The 21814-nt window shown below is 42.4% G+C and overlaps 1 protein-coding gene across 4 annotated transcripts in view; it reads right to left on the reverse strand.

Moving 5' to 3' along the window:
* Positions 1 to 21814, reverse strand: part of LOC124528694 (guanine nucleotide-binding protein G(q) subunit alpha) — a 315654-nt gene that overhangs the window by 12039 nt on the left and 281801 nt on the right. For all 4 annotated transcript variants that reach the window (XM_047102448.1, XM_047102455.1, XM_047102468.1 and 1 more), the window contains one exon: positions 7034 to 7187. In XM_047102448.1, coding sequence (XP_046958404.1) covers positions 7034 to 7187 — 154 coding nt within the window. The remainder of the gene's footprint in view (positions 1 to 7033; positions 7188 to 21814) is intronic.

Below are 21814 nucleotides of genomic sequence, written 5' to 3' on the forward strand. Positions count from 1 at the left end.
ATCAAGATGAACACTAGGCCTGATAAAGAGTTTAAAGTAACAGTCATAGTGCTCTCTTTGGCAGCACATATACTAAAGTAAGTGTCACAGATGCTGCAGAGGACGTGCAGAAACAGGAACCCTCTTGCACTGTTGGTGGGAATGCAAACTGGTGCAGCCATTCTGGAAAACAGTGTGGAGGTTCCTTAAAAAACTAAAAATAGATCTACCCTATGACCCAGCAGTAGCACTGCTAGAAACTTACCCAAGGGATACAGGAGTGCTGATGCACAGGGGCACTTGTACCCCAACGTTTATAGCAGCACTTTCAACAACAGCCAAATTATGGAAAGAGCGTAAATGTCCATCAACTGATGAATGGATAAAGAAATTGTGGTTTATATACACAATGGAATACTACGTGGCAAGGAGAAAGAAGGAAATCTGGCCTTTTGTAGCAACGTGGACGGGACTGGAGAGTGTTATGCTAAGTGAAATAAGTCATACAGAGAAAGACAGATACCATATGTTTTCATTCTTATGTGGATCCTGAGAAACTTAACAGAAGACCATGGGGAGGGGAAGGGGGGGAAAAAAAGAGAGGGAGGGAGGGAGGGAGGCAAACCATAAGAGACTCTTAAAAACTGAGAATTAACTGAGGGTTGATGGGGAGGGTGTAAGGGAGGGGAAAGTGGGTGATGGGCAATGGGTGTTGTATGGAAACGAATTTGACAATAAATTTCATATTAAAAAATGAAAAAAAATTAAGCATCATAAACATGCTCACTGCCTTGGATGGAAGACTGGAAGAACTCAGTGAGAGCTTTAACAAGAGGAAATATTTTTAAAAAATCAACTAGAATTGAAGAATACAATAAAAAAGTGAAAAATACACTAGAGGGAATCAATAGTAAATACATGTATGCAGAAAAGCAAATTAGTGATGAAGAAGACACGGTGACAAGCACATATGCTGAACAGTAAAAAAAAATTTTTTAAATGAGGATAGGTTAAGGGATCTCTTGGACAACATCAAGCAAACATACATTTGCATTATAGGGCACCAGAAGGAGAAGAGAAAGGGGCGGACAGCTTATGTGAAGAGGTAAAAGTTGAACACTTCCCCAACCTGAGAAAAGAAACAGATATTTAGGGTCAGAAAGCACAGAGAGTCCCAAATAAGATGAATACAAGGAGGCCCACAAACACAATAATTAAAAGTCAATGGTTAAAGAGAATTTTAAAAGCAGCAAGAGAGAAGCAAAAAGCAACATACAGGGTAAACCCCATAAGTCTATCACATGATTTTTCAGCAGAAACATGGCAGGCTGGAAGTAAGGGGCATGATATAGTCAGAGTGCTAAAAGGAATAAAAAAAACCCTACAACCAAGAATACTCTAACCAGTGAAGTTATCATGCAGAATTGAAGGAGAGATACTGATTTTCCCAGATGAACAAAAGGTAAAGGAATTCACTACTAAAATGGCCTTACAAGAAATGTTAAAGAGATTTAGGTGAAAAAGGCTATAATTAGAAGAAAATTATGAATAAAAAGATATAAAATGAGAGAATATTTACATAAAATGTGGAGGGGGAAGTAAAAAAGTTCTCTTAGGATGTGCTCAAACTTCAACGACTGTCACCTTGACACAGACTGCTATATACTTAGGATGTTATATGAATCCTGTAACTGCAAGCCCAAAGCCTATAATATAGATACACAAAAAATAAAAAGAAAGCCAAGCATAACACTACAGAGAGTCATCGCAAGAGAGCAAGAGCAGAAGAAAGGAACAGAGAAGAATTACAAAAACAACCAAACAAAACAATTAACAAAATGGCAATAAGTACCTACCTATCAACAATTATTTTAAATATAAATGGTCTAAATTCTCCATCAAAAGACATAGGGTGGCAGAACGGAGAAAAAAACCCACGACCCCTCTAAATGCTGCCTACAAGAGACTCACATCAGACCTAAAGACACATACAGACTGAACGTGAACGGCTAAAGATACTCCATACAAATGAAAGTTAAAAAAAAAAAAAAAGCTAGAGTACCAATACATATATCAGATAAAAAATACATTTTAAAACAAAGGCTGTAACAAGAGACAGAGAGCATTATATAATGATAAAGGGGTTAACCCATCAAGAGGATAAAAAAAATTGTAAATATTTATGCACCCAACACTGGAGCACCTAAATACAGAAAGCAAATATTAATGACATAAAGAGAGAAACTGACAGTAATAAAATGATACTAAGGGACTCTGAAACCCATGTACATCAATGAATACACAATCCAGGCAGAAAATCAATAAGGAGACCATGTCTTTGAATGACATATTAGACCAGACATAGAAATTCTATCCAAAACCAACAAAATGTGCATGGGACATTCTTCAGGAGACAAGTCTCAATAAATTTAAGAAGATTAGAATCATATCATGCATCTTTTCTGACCAGAATGGTATGAAACTAGAAATCAATAGTAAGAAAAAAACTGGAAAAAACATAAACACACAGAGGCTAAACAACACGGTACTAAACAACCCATGGGCCAACAAAGAAATCCAAGAGCAAATTAAAAAATACATGGAGACAAATGAAAATGAAAACACAAAGTTCCAAAATCTTTGATATGCAGTAGTTCTAAGAGTGAAATTTATAATGATACAGACATACCTCAAGAAACAAAAATCTCAAACAATCTGACATTATACCTATAGGAACTAGAAAAAGAACAAAAAAGCCTGAGATTAGAAGGAAGGACATAATAAACATCAGATCAGAAATAAATGAAATAGAGACTAAAAAAATAAAATTGATAAACCTTTAGTCAAACTCATCTAGAAACAAAGAGAAGTAACAACCAACCACAGAAATACAAAGGAATGTAAGAGACTACTACAAAAAATTATATATCAATAAACTGGACAATCTAGAATAGATAAATTTTTAAAAACATACAATCTTCCAAAACTGAATCAGGATGAAATAGAAAATCTGAACAGATCAACTGCTAGTAACAGAATGGAACTGGTAATCAAATAAGTCCCAACAAACAGAAGTCCAGGTGGTTTCACAGGTGAATTCCACCAAACATTTAAAAAAGAATTAGTATCTATTCTGAATTGGCTATATCCATCTATTACAAAAATCAGAGAGGAAGGAAAGCTTCCAGATACATTCTACAAGGTCAGCATTACCCTCCTACCCAAACCAGTCACAGACACTACAAAAACAAAAAACAAACCCAAAAAACCCTACAGGCCAATCTCTCTGATGAACTTAAATGCAACAATCAGCAAAATATTAGCGAACCACTTTGAATAATACACTAAAAGGATCATTCACCATGGTCACATGGGATTCATTCCAGGGATCCAAAGGTGGTTCAATATTCACAATCAATGTGATACATCCCATTAACAAAATGAAAGATAAAAACTATATGATCATCTCAAGAGATGCATCAAAAGCATTTGACAAAATTCAACATCTGTTCATGATGAAAATCCTCAACAAAGTTACCTTAGAGGGAACATAACCTCGAGATAATAAAGGCCACATAAGAAAAACCCACAGCTAGTGTCATACTCAATAGGGAAAAACATTTTCCCAAAGATCGGGATGTCCACTCTCACTACTTTCATTCAATACAGTACTCCCAGTACTAGACACAGTAATCAGACAAGAAAAAAGAATAAAAGGCATGCAAACTGGTAAGGAAGAAGTTAAACCATCACTATGTGTACACTGCATTTTTTAATAAAACCTTTATTGTTTTCATTTTTAGAGAGAGCAAGAGTATATGCATGGGAGAGGGACAGGGGGAGAGAGAGAATCCCAAGCTCGGATTCTCAGGACTCAGGGCTCGATCCCACGACCCTGGGATCATGATTTGTGCTAAAACAAGAGTCAGTTGCTCAACCAGGTGCTCCTATACACTGTATTTCTTTACAGAGAAAACCCCAAAGACTTTACAAAAAACTACTAGAAGTCATAAGTAAAGTTTCAGGATACGAAATTAATACACAAAAGTTAGTTGCGTTTCTATACACTAATGATGTAGTAGCAGAAAGTGAAATGAAGAAAACAATCCTATTGACAGTTGAGCCCCAAATAAGAAAATACCCAGGAATAAACTGAACCAAGAAGGTGAAAGATCTGTACTCTGAAAACTATAAAACTGATGAAACAAACTGAAGATAACACAAACAAATGAAAAATTTTCCATGCCTATGGATTGGAAAAATTAGTATCATTAAAACGTCCATACTACCCAGAGCAATCGACAGATTCCAGAAAATCCCTATCATAATACCAAGAGCATTTTTCACAGAAATAGTACAACCAATCCTAAAATTTGTATGGAACCACAAAAGACCCTGAATAGCCAAAGCAATCATGAGGAACAAGAACAAAGCTGGAGATATCACAATCCCAAATTTCAAGATCTACTACAAAACTGTAGTAATCACGGGGCGCCCAGGTGGCTCAGTTGGTTGAGCTTCCGACTTCGGCTCAGGTCACGATCTCACCGTCTGTGAGTTCGAGCCCCGCGTCAGGCTCTGTGCTGACAGCTCAGAGACTGGAGCCTGCTTCTGATTCTGTGTCTCCCTCTCTCTCTAACCCTCCCCCGCTCATGCTCTGTCTCTCTCTGTCTCAAAAATAAAATAAAACACTAAAAAAAAAATTAAAAAAAAAAACTGTAGTAATCACAACACTATGGTACTAGCACAAAATCATATACATAGATCAATGGAATGGAGAGCCCAGAAATAAACCCATGCTTATATGATCAATTATTCTATGATGGAGGGGGCAAGAATACACAATGTGGAGAAGACAGTCTCTTTAATGAACGGTGCTGGGAAAATTGGACAGCTACATGAAAAATAATGAAACTGGACCACTTTCTTCCATCACATACAAAAGTAAACTCAAAATGGATTGAAGACCTAAATGTGAGACCTAAAACCATAAAACAAATGATACGTTTGATAAGGGTTGAATATCCAAAATATATAAAGAACTTACACAACTCAACACTAACAACACAGTTAATCTGATTAAAAGTGGACAGAGGACCCAAATAGACATTTTTCCAACAGGTACATAAAAATTAAAACCACACCGAGATATCACCTCACACTAGTCACAATGGGTAAAATAAAAACCCAAGGAACAAGTAAGTGTTGGCGAAGATGTGGAGAAAAAGAAACCCTTGTGCTCTGTTGGTGGGAATACAGACTGGTGTAACCACTGTGGAAAACAGTATGGAAACTCCTCAAAAAAATTAAAAATAGAATTACCATATGATCCGTAATCCTGGCAAAAGTGAAAACAATGTGAAGACACACATGCACACCTATGTTTATAGCAGTGTTGTTTACAATAGCCAAGATACAGAAGGAATGTAAGTGTCCATCAATAGACAAATGGATAAGGGAGATGTGTGTGTGTGTGTGTACACACACACACACACAAACACACACACAGAGGAATACTATGCAGCCATAATAAAAGATGAGACAGTGCCAATGAGACAACATGGACGGACCTAGAGAGTATAATGCTAAGTGATGTAAGTCAGAGACAAATAGTATATGATTTAACTTGTATGGAATCTAAAAAACAAATGAATAAACAAAAGGGAGAAACAGACCCATAAATACTAACAACTGATGGCTGCCAGAGAGCAGGCAGATGGGGGAGGTGGGGAAAATGACAAAAGGGGGGTTGGGAGATTCAGGCTTCTAGCTGTGGAATGAGGTCCAGGGATCACAGGCACAGCAAAGGGAACACAGTCAATGGTAGGGAAATACAGTCACCAATGCTGTATGGGGACAGATGGCAGCCACACTTGTGAGCACAGCACAACATACAGACTTGTCCAATCACTACGTTGTACACCTGAAACTAATGTGACGTTATGTGTCAACTATACTTCAATTAAAAGAGGGCCAGAGAGTAAATATTTTAGGTTTTGTGGACGAGTCTGTCACAGCTACTCAATTCTGCTGTTAAAAGCATAAAAACTGTGTGTAAATGAACAGGGTGTGGCTGTTTCAATAAAACTTTCTTTATAAAAACAGGTGGCAGGCCACAGTTTGCCACTCTTCATCCAGACTGCAGTATGTATGGGGAGATGTGTGTGTATCCTGTCATAAAAGCTCTTTCGGGTGGTGGCTGTGACTCTTTGACTTGTTTCAGAGTGGCTTGGTGTGGATGCATTTTGTTACCGGTCAACAACTATTTCTCGGAATGGCTGGGTGTCCTATCTAGTCATTGATGATTTCACACTCTAGCTGGGTAGGCAAGATCTGTTTATAAGGAGTGCTTGTAAGTAAGGAAATAATGCAAAGCCATTGGGGTACTGATGTGGGTGTTATGGATTCTAAGCACTACAGGAAGAGTTCAAGGGGTCGGTGCCATCCCGAAGGATGATAGGATTGCATCAGGCCATGCAGCACCTTCCCCCCTCCCCCAAATAAATATTTGCTAACACTCGCCATGTGTCCGGAATCATGCTAAAAATGTCGTACATATGTTATCTCTGTTAGAGCCTGTAAGACGACTGCATGAGTTTGGTCCTACTGTTCAGAGAAATTAAGTGACTTCATCATGGTTCTAGCAATACGAGGTGTCAAAACTTGGATGCCAACCTGGGTAGAGTGATTTCAGAGCATGGGTTCTTGTCATAAAACTGTGTTCTCTTTCCATAGAGAGGCAAGAGCCAGCTGTTGCCGAAAGAAAGAGCCAACTGTAATGACTGATACATGATTGGTCAAAACTGTGGGGCTGTTCCCTCTTCTGAGACACTTATTTCAAAACATGTAAGTTGCTTTCTTTGGCTATAACTTTCAGCATTGTCAGGGAATTGAAACATTTCAGGTGGTTACGGGGCAAGGCCAACAATAATTTGTACTTCGTCAATCACACATGCACAAGGCAGCAACAGTAAGCTGCTGCATCAGCTCTTGCATTGCTTGGGGGGCAAGACGGATCCCCAGCTACTGGGCTGGCTGAAGAGCACTGACTTACCATCATATTCTGGGAAGTAGTCAACTAGGTGGGAATACATAATTTTCTCCTCTAGAAGATCTTTCTTGTTTAAGAATAGAATAACCGAGGAGTTCTGGAACCAGGGATATGTGATAATTGTTCTAAAGAGTGCTTTGCTTTCCTCCATTCGGTTCTGAAAAAAAAAAAAAACCATCAGAAAAACAAGGCATGAATTATGTGATTACTCAATCTGTGAAGTGTTTGTTTTGTTAGTCCAACACATCTTCTGTACGCATTCAACTCTTGTAGCCTAGGGCTGGACTGTAGTTGCTGTTATCAGGATTTACATGCAAAAGGTTCATGCCTTGCGTTGGCTCCTTTATTAAGTAAACTCTCAGGTTGACCAGCAGGTGACCAGCTCTTCCTCCCACAGACACACTCACCTCTAAGTCATTCCCCCCCCCCAGGTCACAGACAAAGGCAGATTCGGGAGGTCCTCCTTTCTCTGGGGATATAAAAGCCTTGGTGTATGAGAACACTTCTTCCTGGACACACAGGTGATTCTTTCCAGCCCCCTGATTTAGTGCTACGTGTGATGACCGAGTTTCTGGCAATGAAGACACCTGCCTGAGGTTGAGCCTCCTCCCTCCACTGCTCACAGGGGTGGGTGCCTGGTGGTTTAAGCCAAAGCATCCTATTCCCATGGCAGCCAGCTTGGTTCAGGCCCACATCACTTGGAACTACTTGTCTCTGCTTTATGGTCATGAATTTACCTAAGCAGTTCAACGGGTCCCATCAACCCCAGGACTTTTTCTGGGAGCTCTGGAAGAGAGTGCCTTGATTTCATGGATGATGACTCAGGTAGCCTCAGGAATTTCGAGCAACTGTCTTGAAACAGAAAAAGAAACCAGGTCCTGCTCACCTGGTTTTAACTCCTTGGTCAAACCATGCCTGAACTTGGTTCTGCCTCTGGATTTTCAGTAACATCAGCCAATTAGTATCCTTTGGTTTTTAAGCTAGTTCAAGCTGTGTTTTTTTGGTATATAAAATACTTCCAGTTGATATATCTGGATATACCACCCTCCCAAATTTCTAAAAGGAGATGAATGAACAAATATTTCAGGGCTGACCATGAAGACTAGGAGTTCAAGCTGTTAGTATTTTCTCCTCAGAGTCTGCCTTCCTGACGTAGAAGGTTCCCTAAGTTTCCGAGCGCAGGGTTACAAAGGCCAAGCACACTCTTCTGCATAACCCTTTGACTGTAGTTCCAGGAAATCTCCAGGAAACCCAGCTCACCAAGGAAAATTTTCTAGATCCTGAATATGTCTTGCTCTTTCCTTCTGTCAAGTGCACCATTTCAAATCAAGTTGGAAAGACATGCTTTGCCAAAACAGATCTTTACCAACTCTTGTAAACCCCACGATCGCCAATTTCTTCAACCTTTAAACTTCATGCCTATTGAAATATTTAAATACTGATGCACCACGGGTCTGATACAATGAAAGATGACTTCATGGCTCAAAGGGCAATGTTTATTTCACTACATACATTTCCCTTTTATATAAATTACATACACGTTTTCTAAAAATAGTATTTTTCTATCTATATGCCTTTTACTGATTACCATCACCAGTGGTAAAATTTAAAACCCTGGGAACAGTATTTACTGAGAAATGGTATCTCAGAGCCTGGGATTTTATAGGCTGAAAATTTCAGTGCTGATGAATAGCAAAGGCCCTAATAAGAACTAAAATAATTTTTTAAAAACCTAAAGAAGATTAATTAAATAGCGACACCTGTGATGCAAGAGTTACCTTTTGTTTTTTCCTTAGAGCTAGAGAAAATCTAGAAAGGCATACTGTGGTCCTTACAGAAGCCCTGTTTTCAAGGTGGGTATGTGCACACTGGCATCAACCAGTGAGTCTCCATTAGAAATAGTTCTTATAGTTAGCATTCTCTAGGAGGGAGGGGATGGAATCCCCAGGGACAGGCTCTCTTTGGGCCTTTCTGGTTGGAATCCTTCAAAGGCAAGGGGCTAGATGCTTTGAGAAGACAGGAAAAGGGAGGAGCGGTCCAGGGATCTAAGAGTTTCAAGACTGAACTGGCTGGAGCTCCCAGGCTCTGGGCAGAGTCTGCTGGGAGGGGACCCTGCACCAGCCTGCAGGATAGCGGCCAGGATAGTGGACCCAGCCCAGCGCCGAGTTCCAGAGATGCCTTGCCTAGATGGTCGTTCCTGTGTCCGGTGCAGCCGCACTCAGGGCCACTCTGGAAGCAGGGCCACTGATCGGGCTGCTTCCCTGAAGCTTTGCCTGTGCGTGCAGCTGGGGGCTGCTCTTTGCTACTTGGCTGGAGCTTCGGATTCAGGGAAAAGCTGCAGACCAACCAAGTGGGCAGCTGACCAGCAGCGTCAGTAACACTGTACCTTTGACTCGGGTCTACAAACTCCATCTCAGCACAGGCCCCGGGAATCTGTGTTAACTCAGCCTCTGTGTGCAGGCTCAGCTTTGCGAAGCATGGGGCTGCAGAAAGCGCCTTCACCTTGATGTATGTTACTAACAACCAGGGGACCCTGTTCAAACGTGGATTCTGGGGGCGCCTTTGTGGCTCGGTCCATTAAGCACTGGACGTCGGCTCAGGCCCTGATCTCACGGTTCGTGAGATTGAGCCCCATGTTGGGCTCTGCGCTGACAACGCTGAGCCTGCTTGGGATTCTCGCTCTCTGCTCCTCCCCCACTGGCACTTTCTCTCTCTCAAAATAAGTAAACTTAAAAACAAACGTGGATTCTGATTCAGCACAGGGTGAGGCCTGAGGTTTTGCGTTTGCAACAAGCTGCCAGGGGAGGCTGCTGGGATATGCACAGCACGCTGCTGGGGCTGCAAGGTGCAGAGGGCTTACAGGTTCTGGTGCTGCAGGACAGCACCAGATTCCATTCTTGCAGCGAGAAGGGCAAGTCCTGTGATGAAAACCTAACCACGCCACCTTCATTCTTTTTATTCTTCCCAGTTAAGATCCGGACTTCACACAGTAAGTTGCTTTTCGTTCCATGGTGAAAATTCCTTATCTTCCCCCCTCCACCGTGCCATGGGGGGGGGGGCTCGGGGGTGGATATCTACAAATCTACACATCAAAGCCCCTGGACTAAATCCTAAATGAACTAAACGAGATTTGCATGCTTCACAAGGCAGTGGAACCTGCAGAAGATGAGGCCTCACCCACTTCGTTCTGTGAGCTGCAATCTGGGAGGGGACAGTGTGGGCCAGGAGGCTCGGTGGCACTAACTTTTTAGTGATTTGCCCGGGCCTGGGGTTGCAAGGAAGAGAACAAACCAGCAACGTGGGAGACCTGGGCAAGGCCGACGGGGAGAAACAGTGCGGTTTTGTTCACCTCTATAGACGGGTTCAAAGGCAGTCTTGGGGGAGGTACGCGTCACACTCCCCTGCTCTTGGGGTCTTAACCAGCTGAGTCAAAAGGGACACTAGTAAAGGTTTTACTGTTCCAAACACGGGGCTCCTTGCTAACGGGGTGGGCCTGGCCTAGGCCTAAGACCGAAAAAGACTCTGAACTTCTGGTCACCCCCACCCACTACTCCAAAGCTGAAAGCAAGTGTCCTTCCCAGTGAAGTGTAACCTGATGCAGGTGACAAAGCTGGAATGCAGGGAGCAAAGAGCGATGGGCCCGCCAGGTCCTGCCTGGTCTCTGCAGCCCCACGGGGATGGGAAGAGACACCTGGGGACAGGCAATGAGTGCGCTCGGTGGCCGGTTGGTCTCTGTGCAGTCACCCTGACCAAAGTAAGTGTGGCCCAGACCACACTTGATATAGCGTCAAAGCGTTTCTCCAAAATTCAGATATCGGAACCCTAACCCCTGATGTGACAGTTTTAGGAGGTGGAGCCTTTTGGAGCTGATTAGGTCACGAGAACTGAACTCTCGAGAATGCAATCAATGCCCTCGGAAAAGTAAAATCCTCACCCCTAATGTGATGATGTTGGATGTGGGGCCAACAGGAGGTGAGTGGGATCAGTGCCCCTATAAGAGAGATGCTGGCGAGCTCCCTCACCCCTCTTGCCCTGTGAGGACACAGGGAGAAGACAGTCCTCTGTTAACCAGGGAGCAGGCCCTCACCAGACACCACAACTGCTCTCGCTTTGATCTTGGACCTCCCGGGCTCCGGGACTGATATAAACGGTGGTTGTTTATAAGCCATCCACCTGTGGTGTTTTGTTACAGGAGCCCAAAAGAGCTAAGACAATGCCGATTGGGTGAGTTACTATTTCCCCCTCCCTGCCCCCTCTGGGCTGGCACCCATCCAGGGGCGGAGTCTTAAACTGAAAAGCACTCACCCCTACCTGGGGCCCTGGGAGGACAGGCTACCGGATCCCCTCTTTGTAATCACAGGCAGAAAAGTGTGACCGCTGAGTGTCTTCTCTGCAAGATCATCCGAAAAATCCCTGTTCAAACCACCAGCCAGGGGTCTTACACGCCCAATCTTCAGTACTTCCAACCGATCCTCGAGAACCCCAATCTCCAGAAAATGCTGTTTTACGAGACCCCCCTATTAACACAGGACTAACGCTGCCTCCAGGGAAAGGCCCTGAGGTCCTCATTCCAGCATTCAACACTTAGCACAGCCTGACCCTGCCGCTCATCTTCTGTCTGAACTGCTACGCGAATCCTCTTCTCCACAAAAATGGGCTCCATGTCACAGCGGTCACACAAGGGTGGCTGACCTGTAGCCGGTAATGCAGTCCTCACCGGTAATCCTTCAAGGCCCAGATCAACAGGACTTCCCCCAAGAAATCCTTCCTGAGCTCCCCTGCCCCCTTGGATTGGCCTGCCACCCTCACCCCTGCACACACAATTCCTGGACACACACAGCATTTGCTAGAAGCTGGGAATGAAGGGGTGCTGGAGGGTGTACAAAGACAGGAGGGATGGTGCGTGCGTGCTTACAGGTCCACGGGATGGGCCCGGAAGAGTGGGAAACGCAAGAGGTTAGGGTCACACGAGAAGGAAAGGTCTGGAGGAGCAAGACTTAAAAGCAAAGGCAGTTTTGAGTGGAATCTAGATGAAGGAGAGATTACTAGGAGGAAAGGGGAACAAAAGCAAAGCCCAGGAGAATTTGAACCCACCACCCTTGGAGAAGAGATTTGTGGGATTTCTGTAGGGAATACTTCACCAGAGCTTCCGATCTCTGTAACTTGGGCATGAAGAAGATTCTCCTCCTTGAGAATGTGAAAAATGTGTCCTCCTTGTTTGTTTATCTTAGGGTGGGGGCTGGGACGTTCCAAACACGCCAAGTTCTGTGAAGGACACGCGTGCCTGAGCCTCTGTCGCTCCTAAAACAACCTGCTGGGTCTGCAGTCCTGCTTGTTTTCTGTGTTGGCAGGCAGTAAAGTCCAACGGGAAACCCCAGCAGACAACTTAAGTGCAGCTTACCGAGATGCAGTTATTTGCCTGGAGGTAGGAATCACTGATTTCCTTCTGGCTCAAGGACAAACCTCCCTCCCACTGAGGAAAAGGCCGGATCCAGGGGATGCGGCCCAAGAACCCAACTGGAAGCTGGCTTTCTTCGGGCTATGACCTGGCCCAAATCTCTGCATGAACAACTACCAGTGGGCCTGAAGTGACACGATTTCACATCTGTAGCCTTTGCGGTCCTGCTGCCCATGGAGAGCGGACGTTCTCTCAGTGGGCTATTGCTCTCCTCGCTTCCCCTCTGCCCAGCTGGCATCTCCCTTTGGCAAAAGTCAGCATCACACCAGACGTCTGAACGCCCATTTCTAGAACGTCTGCAACTCCTGATTACTTGGCCAACACATCCATCTTCTTCCCACAAGATTCACTTATGTTTAAGACCCTTAACTCTTGCCCATGATACAAGCCATCCACCCGCCTGCCTCTCCCCGCTGGTAGTTTTCCCTCTTACCAATGGGTTGATAAACCACATTGATTTATATTCCCCATACAATCTAGAACGCAGACTTTAAACGCAAAACTAAGTCACTGAAGACGTAAACCTGCAGACTGTCGAATTGCCACTGAGGGATGCTAGTCACCCATCAGTTCTCTCACCTGGCTCCCGAGGTTCTGTGTACCCTGCAGAAATGGGGATGAACTCTCCAGGGCCCAGAGGAGCCCTTTGGTATCAGAGGTACAGACGATCTGAGTGATCCACAAACACACTAATAAACGCCAGAAACTGGTCAGGTGACTATGATTCTGTGTTCATAACTTGTGTGCCCACTTCTGTGGTCCTTGAGCTTTCTGTGAAAAAGGCCAAAGCCAGACACTCGGCTTACAGGAGTGAGGCACAGATCTACAGAGCATGAAGATGTCTGCAATGTAACTGATTGTTCAGCTAAGGCGGGGGCAGGGGCCACACATTTATCGTGCTTCACAATATTTTTAAACCCGGATGTGCAGAGTTACAGGTCCAGACATCTGCTGGCCACACACCTACACTCCACTGTCATGCCCAGGAGCTCACGGGGCTTCTTTCCGTCTACTGGCACATGTTGGGACATGTGGAGCCCAGGGACCCTACCCTGGGGACCTTCTGACTGGCACCGTTTCTGCTTCTGAAATTGATCCGGAAAGGAGATTGTCACAATGTAGGACTTTATGCTTCAGGAATTCATACAACGCTACGTTTTAAATATGGTTCTTCACTTTGAATTGCTCTGACGAGCGTCACTGTTTCTTCTCAGATGTAACTCATTTGAGAGTAAATTAGCCTTATTAAAGGTCACTATTTTAAACAAAACTAGTTTTAACACGATCCACGATAATGTAAAATGTGAATTAAAACAATCATTTGGAGCTTATCAAATATTGCACCCCCCCCCCTTTTTTTAAACAATGAATACTCTGAAAGATTAACGTCTTTAACAAGGAATTAGGAAATGTTCTGTCAGGTATTTCATTGATACGTGTCAACTGGGTGTATACATGCAACAACTCAAAAGACAGGGACTCCAAAGCCTTATGAAAAAACATCTGCAAGCTGGTCCTCTGCATATTTCTTTCCTCCCTCGGTGACTGAGGAAAAAGCTTGGTAGTTTGACTTTGTACCTACAGCAGGATCATGTTGTTAGGTGTCCTATCTGATGTCGGTGCCACGAGAATTCAAAACACATTCTGTGCCAAGCTCCTGTTGTGGGGTGGGGGGTGAGGAGGGAAGGGCCAGAGCTGTGGGCTGGAGACCTCAGTTTGAAACATGGCTCTGCCTCCAATACTGGTATGACCTTGGACAAGTGACTGGACCTCAGTTTCCTTATTATCTCTCAACGTTTGAGAGGACAGAAGGAGACAATGCGTGCCAAGTGCTTAGCCGTGACCCTGGCACACAACAGCTTGCAACGACGGCCACTATCAGAGACGGCAAAATTGCTACATAGGAACCTCTTGGGAAGGCGATTCGCTTACCTCAAATCCTTGGTCAAACTGTAAATCCACTGAAATCTTTCTGTTCCCTGGAATTGCACGAAGTTATTCTAACCATGCTTTCAAATCCAGAAAAATGTGGTTTATAAGAAACTGAAAAATCATTCAGGTTTCTGCCAACTGCTCACTTAGAGAACGTTTCTTCCTAACATTGCCCATACGTTAAAGGGGGAGTATCTTCAAAATGTTGGAAAATGTTCAATACCCTCAACCCCACCGCAAACCAAGAAAATGGATACCACATATAAACAGAACAGTTGGGATGACAAATAATTAAAGTCAGCGCCTGGCCTTCCTACTTCTGCTATCTAAATCAGATGACAGGAATAGAAATAATAAGGATACTAAGCACAGCCGGACAGATGTAACTTCCTCCATAATTTTCTTAGTCTTTGCAAATCTTTGCAAGTGATTATTTGAGATCCACTTCTGGCATACTCTCCGGGCTGGAAGACAGATCCTGAAGGTTTTAATATTGTAATTTGTGCCTGTGAGTCAAAGTAGTCTACCGCACAGGATGTTTAGAGAAGCAAAGAAAGAGAGTGCATTTGCTTGGTACCTCCTGGGCTGAGGTTTCCAGGTGATTAGATGGAGCTTGTGAATGAAGTGAAGTGATGGAAACCAGAGTGGGTGAAAGAGAGGGCAGAAAGAGACTCTGGAGGGAACGGTCAAGAGGCAGTCACACTCTCAGACTAAAGAGAACGCAGGGCCTCAACGTGGGCAAAAGCAAACACGACAAATGTTTAACCCCTCTGATGTGGAAGCCCATGGTCCTAGACACTGAGAGAAGATAAGAAAGTTCATCTAGTGACCAAGTAGCAAAGACTATTCCTTGCAAAGAATATTTTACAGCACATTGATCTTTCTACTTATAACTACACTATGTTCCATTACCCTACTAATTTTATGCTTACGTGCCAGTGAGCCAATGTCTATCCTTGATTTATACACATAAATCCCTTCTCTTGTAATACCCCTCACTGACTGACGATTTCAATATTTAATGCCTTGAGCATTCACGTCATTGACTTTTCAATTCATTGACCTTCCTCCTATCTTTCTTGTACTCCATCCACACGCAATAGCCTGTGTCACTGTCTTGGGGTGGTTCCACGAGCAGGTCAGGAGAGATCACCAACTCCTTGCTCTCTGACATGATATCTCATGGCCAAAAGCAGCTGTCCTCCCATGCTTCTTAAAAATTGCTCTATTATACCACAAACTTACATCACATAGGCTGTCACTTTCATTGTGACTCCTTGCCCCCTAAGTATCGAGGCACCAGATAATCTCCCTTAGCTGGTTCGTTGGGCATTTCTTCTGGCTTAAATCTCATGAAGATAAGTAACTCCCACATTTCAAACTTGCTTAATCTGATGACTGTCATTTCTTTGTTTTCACTAGAGCTAACTGGAAAAGACTTACAAATTTTTGCATAATTAAGATACAGATTTACTTGCAGAGTATAGACAGAACAATAACTTATTCAGCATTCCAACTTATCATTAACTCCTTGGGTTATGTCCCCATTCACATAAAATATTTCAGCAACAACCAACTTGGTGGCCATGCACTGGGGCAGCCATCGAAAGAGCCTAGGCAACAACCAGACAGACCTACAGAATGTGGCTGACACTTGAGTGGCTGGACTCTAACCCTGCACCCTCGTGGATCCATCAGCGTGTGTCAAGAATCCAGAGGCACAACCCGACTGAATGCGCCTATGTTCACACTTCATCAAGGTCAATGTGTGTGTAGAAACAGCTCATTTACTGAAGGTCCACTTGATCCTTCTTTGCTAGATTTAGCCGGAACCAGATACAAACTGAAAATGGAAACCAAGAAGAAAATACAGATGATTTCCAGAGACACTAATGATTCTTCTTTTCTTTGTGCATCACTGGTAAGACACAGTGAGTGTTTCATGTTGGCTCCAGAGCACAGGTTAAGACCAAAAGACTCCATTTGTAACCCACTTGTGTGGAACTGTGAAGCACGGCAGAGGAAATGCTGGTAGTAAGGGAATTCTGAATTATGGGTGTGTGCAAACTTTTCCAAGACTGAATACCAATTCCACGGTGCCCCATTCCCTAAGGACCTAAGTTTCTGAAATTCTGATCTGACCTGAATGTCAACAGCAGCAACAGAAATCACTCTAGAGAGAAAATTTTAGTTGGCTTTCCCCAAGCTATCCTTGTACTTATTTTCCACACTTAAAAAAATTTTTTTTAAATGTTTATTCATTTTCGAGAGACAGAGTGTGAGTGGGGGAGGCGAAGAGAGAGAGGGAGACACAGAATCCGAAGCAGGTTCTGGGCTCTGAGGTGTCAGAGCCTGAAGCAGGGCTTGAACCCATGAACTGTAAGATCATGACCTGAGCCAAAGTTGGACGCTTAACCGACCAAGCCCCCCAGGTGCCCCCATTTTCAATACTTGAAAAAAAGTATTTCAAATAAGGCCAGTGATTTATTTTCCATTATAAAATTAATATGGTCATGGCAGAAAATTAAAAAACTAAAAGAACAGGAAAAAGGAAGAAATTCCTTGGTTGAAATGCCCACCGAAAACTATTATTTTTTTTTCTTCTAATTTTAACTTTTTCCAGTCTTTGAACTATGCAGCTTTAGGGGTTATTTTGTATCAGTGCTGTCTAAACGAACTTTCTGAGATAATGGAAGGTCATTTTTGGACCTGCACTATGCAATTTAGAAGCCACCACTGACATGTCGCCACTGAGCACTTGAAGGGTGGCTGATGCGATGGAGGACATAATTTTTAAATCTTATTTAAAAATTAGTCATGTGAGACCTGTGGCTACTATATTACACAGTGCAATTTTAAAAGACTATGATTAGGGACACCTGAGGACTCAGTCCCTCTCCTCTCTCTCTCCCTCTCTCCTTCAGTTAAGCGTCCTACTCTTGCTCTTAGCTCAGGTCCTGATCTCAGGGTCATGAGTTCAAGCCCCGTGTTGGGTTCCAGGCTGAGTGTGGAGCCTACTTAACAAACAAACAAGGGGCGCCTGGGTGGCTCAGGTCATGATCTCACGGTCCGTGAGTTCGAGCCCGGCGTCAGGCTCTGTGCTGACAGCTCGGAGCCTGGAGCCTGTTTGGGATTCTGTGTCTCCCTCTCTCTCTGACCCTCCCCCATTCATGCTCTGTCTCTCTCTGTCTCAAAAATAAACATTAAAAAGAAAAAAACAAATAACTGTGATTATTTTGTATATAAAATATAGCCTATATTTTGCTTTCAACATTATATCCTACACATTTTTCTGTGTTTTAAAATTCGTATTTAAATAGCTTCATAAAGTTACAGTGAGCTTTACCAAATCCCTACTGTAAAACACTCTGCTTGCACTAATATAAATAACATTATAATTTACAACTTTGTATACAGATTTTCATAGTGATAATTTTCTTTATTAACAGCATATCAAAGTACATTATAAAATTTGAGGTTCTTGGTGACAGATGATCAAATAGCTTTCTAGAGAGGGTGAATGAACTTAGGCACCCTGTCGTAGGGTGTGAATTCATTTTACTATTCCCTCTCAAGAAGAGAGTTCTATCCTTTCAAAATCTTTTTTGTGTCAAATTCCACATGGCATGAAAGGACACATCAAATGACAGGGTGAAAAAAATGACAACTCAATGTCTTGCTTTGAATTTCTTTGAATATCAGTGAGGTAGAACATTTTCCAGTAGATTTACTCACTGGAAGTATTTTCCCTTTTGGTGAATTGTCTGCTCACGTCTTTGCTAATGAAAACTGCTCGTTTTTTGCTCTGAATGTTTAGTTATGGGTTTGTATCAACCCTTTACATAATGAAGTTATTAACCATTTGAATTTTTCCCAATTTTTGTCACTTTGAATGTTGAGGGTCTCAAAGAGGTTTTCTGGAGCATGTTTGAAATCCGATTAAAATGCTTTGATATTTCTAACTTAATAAAACAGTTCTACTTTATTACAAATTCCCACCGGGTCTCTTTTCCTTAAGGCCAACTCGGTTTTCTGTGCTAGCCAGCTTGGAGAACTTAAGTCATAGCTCAACCCGAACTAGTCTTTTGCCAACTGTTCTAGAGGTGTCACAAAGAGCAAGGTGTGTCTGAATGTCAGCTTTTTTTGCGCTTGTCCACTTTCTGATTCTATAGTTGATGTGAATGGTAACTTGGCCAAACTGCTGGAGACGGTGGATAAAGAGAAACAGAAACAGGCTATGGGGATGCAGGGGTAAGAGACCGAAAAGGAAACCGGCTCAGATGATACAACTCAGCTTGGAAACCCTGAATAGCCTAAAAAGGTCTGAGGGAGATTTGACCCATCTACACAAATCAATTACATACACATCCGTACATCAGACTGAATCTGGGCAAAATTCCTGGTGTATCAGTCATGCCAGGAAAGTCTGTCTAGAGAAAACAGGGATAAAATAAAAGAATCTAAACCAATTTGGTAAAATATTTTCTTTAGTGCCTCAAAATGTTTTTATAGATGGGTCAGTTTGGCCCAGAAACATGTTGTTGCCTAATTCTTTGGCAAATACAACAGGGTGACATTGATGCTAAGAGAAGAATTTGGTTTGTCGTGTGACCTAAGAGATAAGCTCGAAGGACTTGTGCAGACTGCATTTTTGAGCCCTTCTCAATGGGGTACCGCTTGACCTGGCCTCTTTGTGATCACGTACACTCCGAAGTTTGTGTCACAACTCTCGGTCCCCACCCTTCAGATTCTCCTTCTACCCTTCAGAGAATGCAGGACTATGGCTAGAATTTCCACTGAGAGGGATTAGACAGTGGGTAAAAATGGAGAATTAAGATAGGGAATCAGAGTAAGTTTGGAACTGAAGGACAACAGTAACCAGAAGAATTGGTCATATGACAAGAAAATTAAGGAGAGAGGATGTGTAAGCTGATGGCATAACAGTTTTCCACAAGGAATGTATAAAACATTCTGAGGGGCACCTGGGTAGCTCAGTTGGTTGAACATCTGACTCTTGACTTTGGCTCAGGTCATGATCTCATGGTTCATGGGTTTGAGCCCTGTGTCGGGCTATGCACTAACAGTGCGGGGCCTGCTTGGGATTCTCTCTCCCCCTCTCAAAAACAAACAAACAAACAAACAAACAAACAAAGAAATACCAAATTATTTTTTTAAAAACCATTCTGAAAATAAGCCCCTTGTGAAATGAGTTCGGTACATTATATTCCTAATGTCATTTTACATTTTCAAACCATAAATGATTTGTCATGCAATTAATAGTTTTTTTTTTAGTATGATTTTGAGGGATAATATATGATGACTGTTTTCAGACTCTGACATGGGTTTTCGGTTATGAGTGATATTGTTTATTTTACTTAACATTTAATACTTTTCATGAAAATAACATTTGTTTAGTACAAATATGTATCAGCCATTTTCAAGGCACTTTAGCGTAGAGAAGGGTGGGCAAGCTTTTCAGTACACGGCTGGATAGTAAATATTTTAGGCTTTGCAGGCCACAGGGTCCCAGATGCAACTGTTCAACTCTGCCAACGTAGCAGGAAAGCGTTTATAGACAATACGTAAATGCAGGAGTGCGGCCAGGTTCCGACAAAACTTTGTCTTGGACGCGAAAATGTGAATTTCACAAAATTTTCAAGTGTCAAGAAACATCATTCTTGATTTTTTTTTCGATCGCTTAAAAAATAAAAGCCAATCTTTGCTTTTGTACACCACAAGTGTACAAGTGGTACAGTACAGACAGGGAGCTCAATTTGGCCTGTGGGCTGTCGTCTGTTGATCTTTAGTGTAGAACAGCATTTAATTCTTTTTTTAAATTTTTATTAAAAAAAATTTTTTTTAACGTTTATTTATTATTGAGAGACAGAGGGACACAGAGCATGAGCAGGGGAGGGGTAGAGAGAGGTGGAGACACAGAATCTGAAATAGGCTCCAGGCTCTGAGCCGTCAGCACAGAGCCCGACGCGGGGCTCGAACTCACAAACCGTGAGATCATGACCTGAACCGAAGTCGGTCACCCAACGAACTGAGCCACCCAGGCGCCCCGAACAGCATTTAATTCTTAAACCAAATCTGAGCAGCAGATACTGTTGCGACTCCTATTTCCTAGGTGAGGAGGCTGATAAAAAGGAAGTTAACACAGCTAGTACGTACTTAAAAAACTATCACAGCTATGGGAATTATTAGTAACATTCCAAATATGTAAGTTTGAGTATATTTACTTACAATTTATGTTCAAGGAATTGATCATGTATGATGTAAAGCACATGTATGTGGAAATAAAAGCAAAACTAAGGTTTCTCCCTATAAATCTGTTAATATCTTTGAGACTAATTTCTCCCCCTCCCCCACCTAACTTGTTTCTCTAATTCTTAGATACTGCGTTTCTCAATTCATTTTCCTTATTTAAGGACAGAGCATCATCCTTTCACAGCGCAGAGAATGAAACGTAAGAAAAAGAACGTCTTTATTCGCTTGCTTAATTTCTCGTGTGAGGGCTACTTAATTTTTAGCAGATCTATTTACCCAGATGTTGCACACATGTAAAAATGCTTTTCCAGATGTTTAAATACCATACAGCTGGTATTTTAAACCAATAACATTCTTGTGAAACAGTCCTCATTTGTAGATGAAGATCTGGTTTTCATGCTACTTTAAGTTGCTTACAAAATAGTTCTATAAACATTCTTCGTTAATAAGATACCAATAATAACCTGTGTGTAGATTACTGTGTCCTTGCTCTTATTATGTATTCCTCCAGATGACTGACAACGTAGAGGGAGGGCAGAGAAAATGAACACGAAACACTCAAACAACTTGGCCGTGGTTTATGTATTACTGAAAGGTATGATTATGGGATTTGGGGGTAAAATTCTGTTGTTTGCATGAACTGTAGTCTTCAATGTTTATTTGATCCTTGTTCTATCACCAGTGGTTCAATTTACAGTGCATACTCGAACAAGGTCCTGGCACTTTTTAAAAGCAACGTTTACTTCTGCTTAAAAAAAAATCAGTATTCACATCCTGAACGATTTACTGGTGGGTACAAGAAATTCACCCTAATACATGTGGGGTGGCTCAAAAGATCCGTCCTTGGAAAACCATAAAGTGCTCAATTATGCTTTATAATAACAAGCTTTGAAAAACAATAGGTGTCCACCATACCCCGTTTTTTAGACCCCCAGCATTTTGTATCATGTGCAGTGCCAGTAATAGGGAAGGTGCCTAGAGTATTACAAATTATCTTTTCAACAAAAAAAGCGTTCACTACACCAATGAAAACCTGAGGATGGGTTGTAAAGTGTCAGGATAGAAAGCTTCAATATTTTACTCTAAAGGAGACTTTTCTTCTCTTTTGCTCTTTATCCTGATAA

This window comes from Lynx rufus, unplaced genomic scaffold, assembly GCF_022079265.1.
Source record: "Lynx rufus isolate CCGP_SWC_20201006 ecotype Redwood Valley unplaced genomic scaffold, mLynRuf1.p SCAF_10, whole genome shotgun sequence".
In the NCBI taxonomy this organism is placed as follows: domain Eukaryota; kingdom Metazoa; phylum Chordata; class Mammalia; order Carnivora; family Felidae; genus Lynx; species Lynx rufus.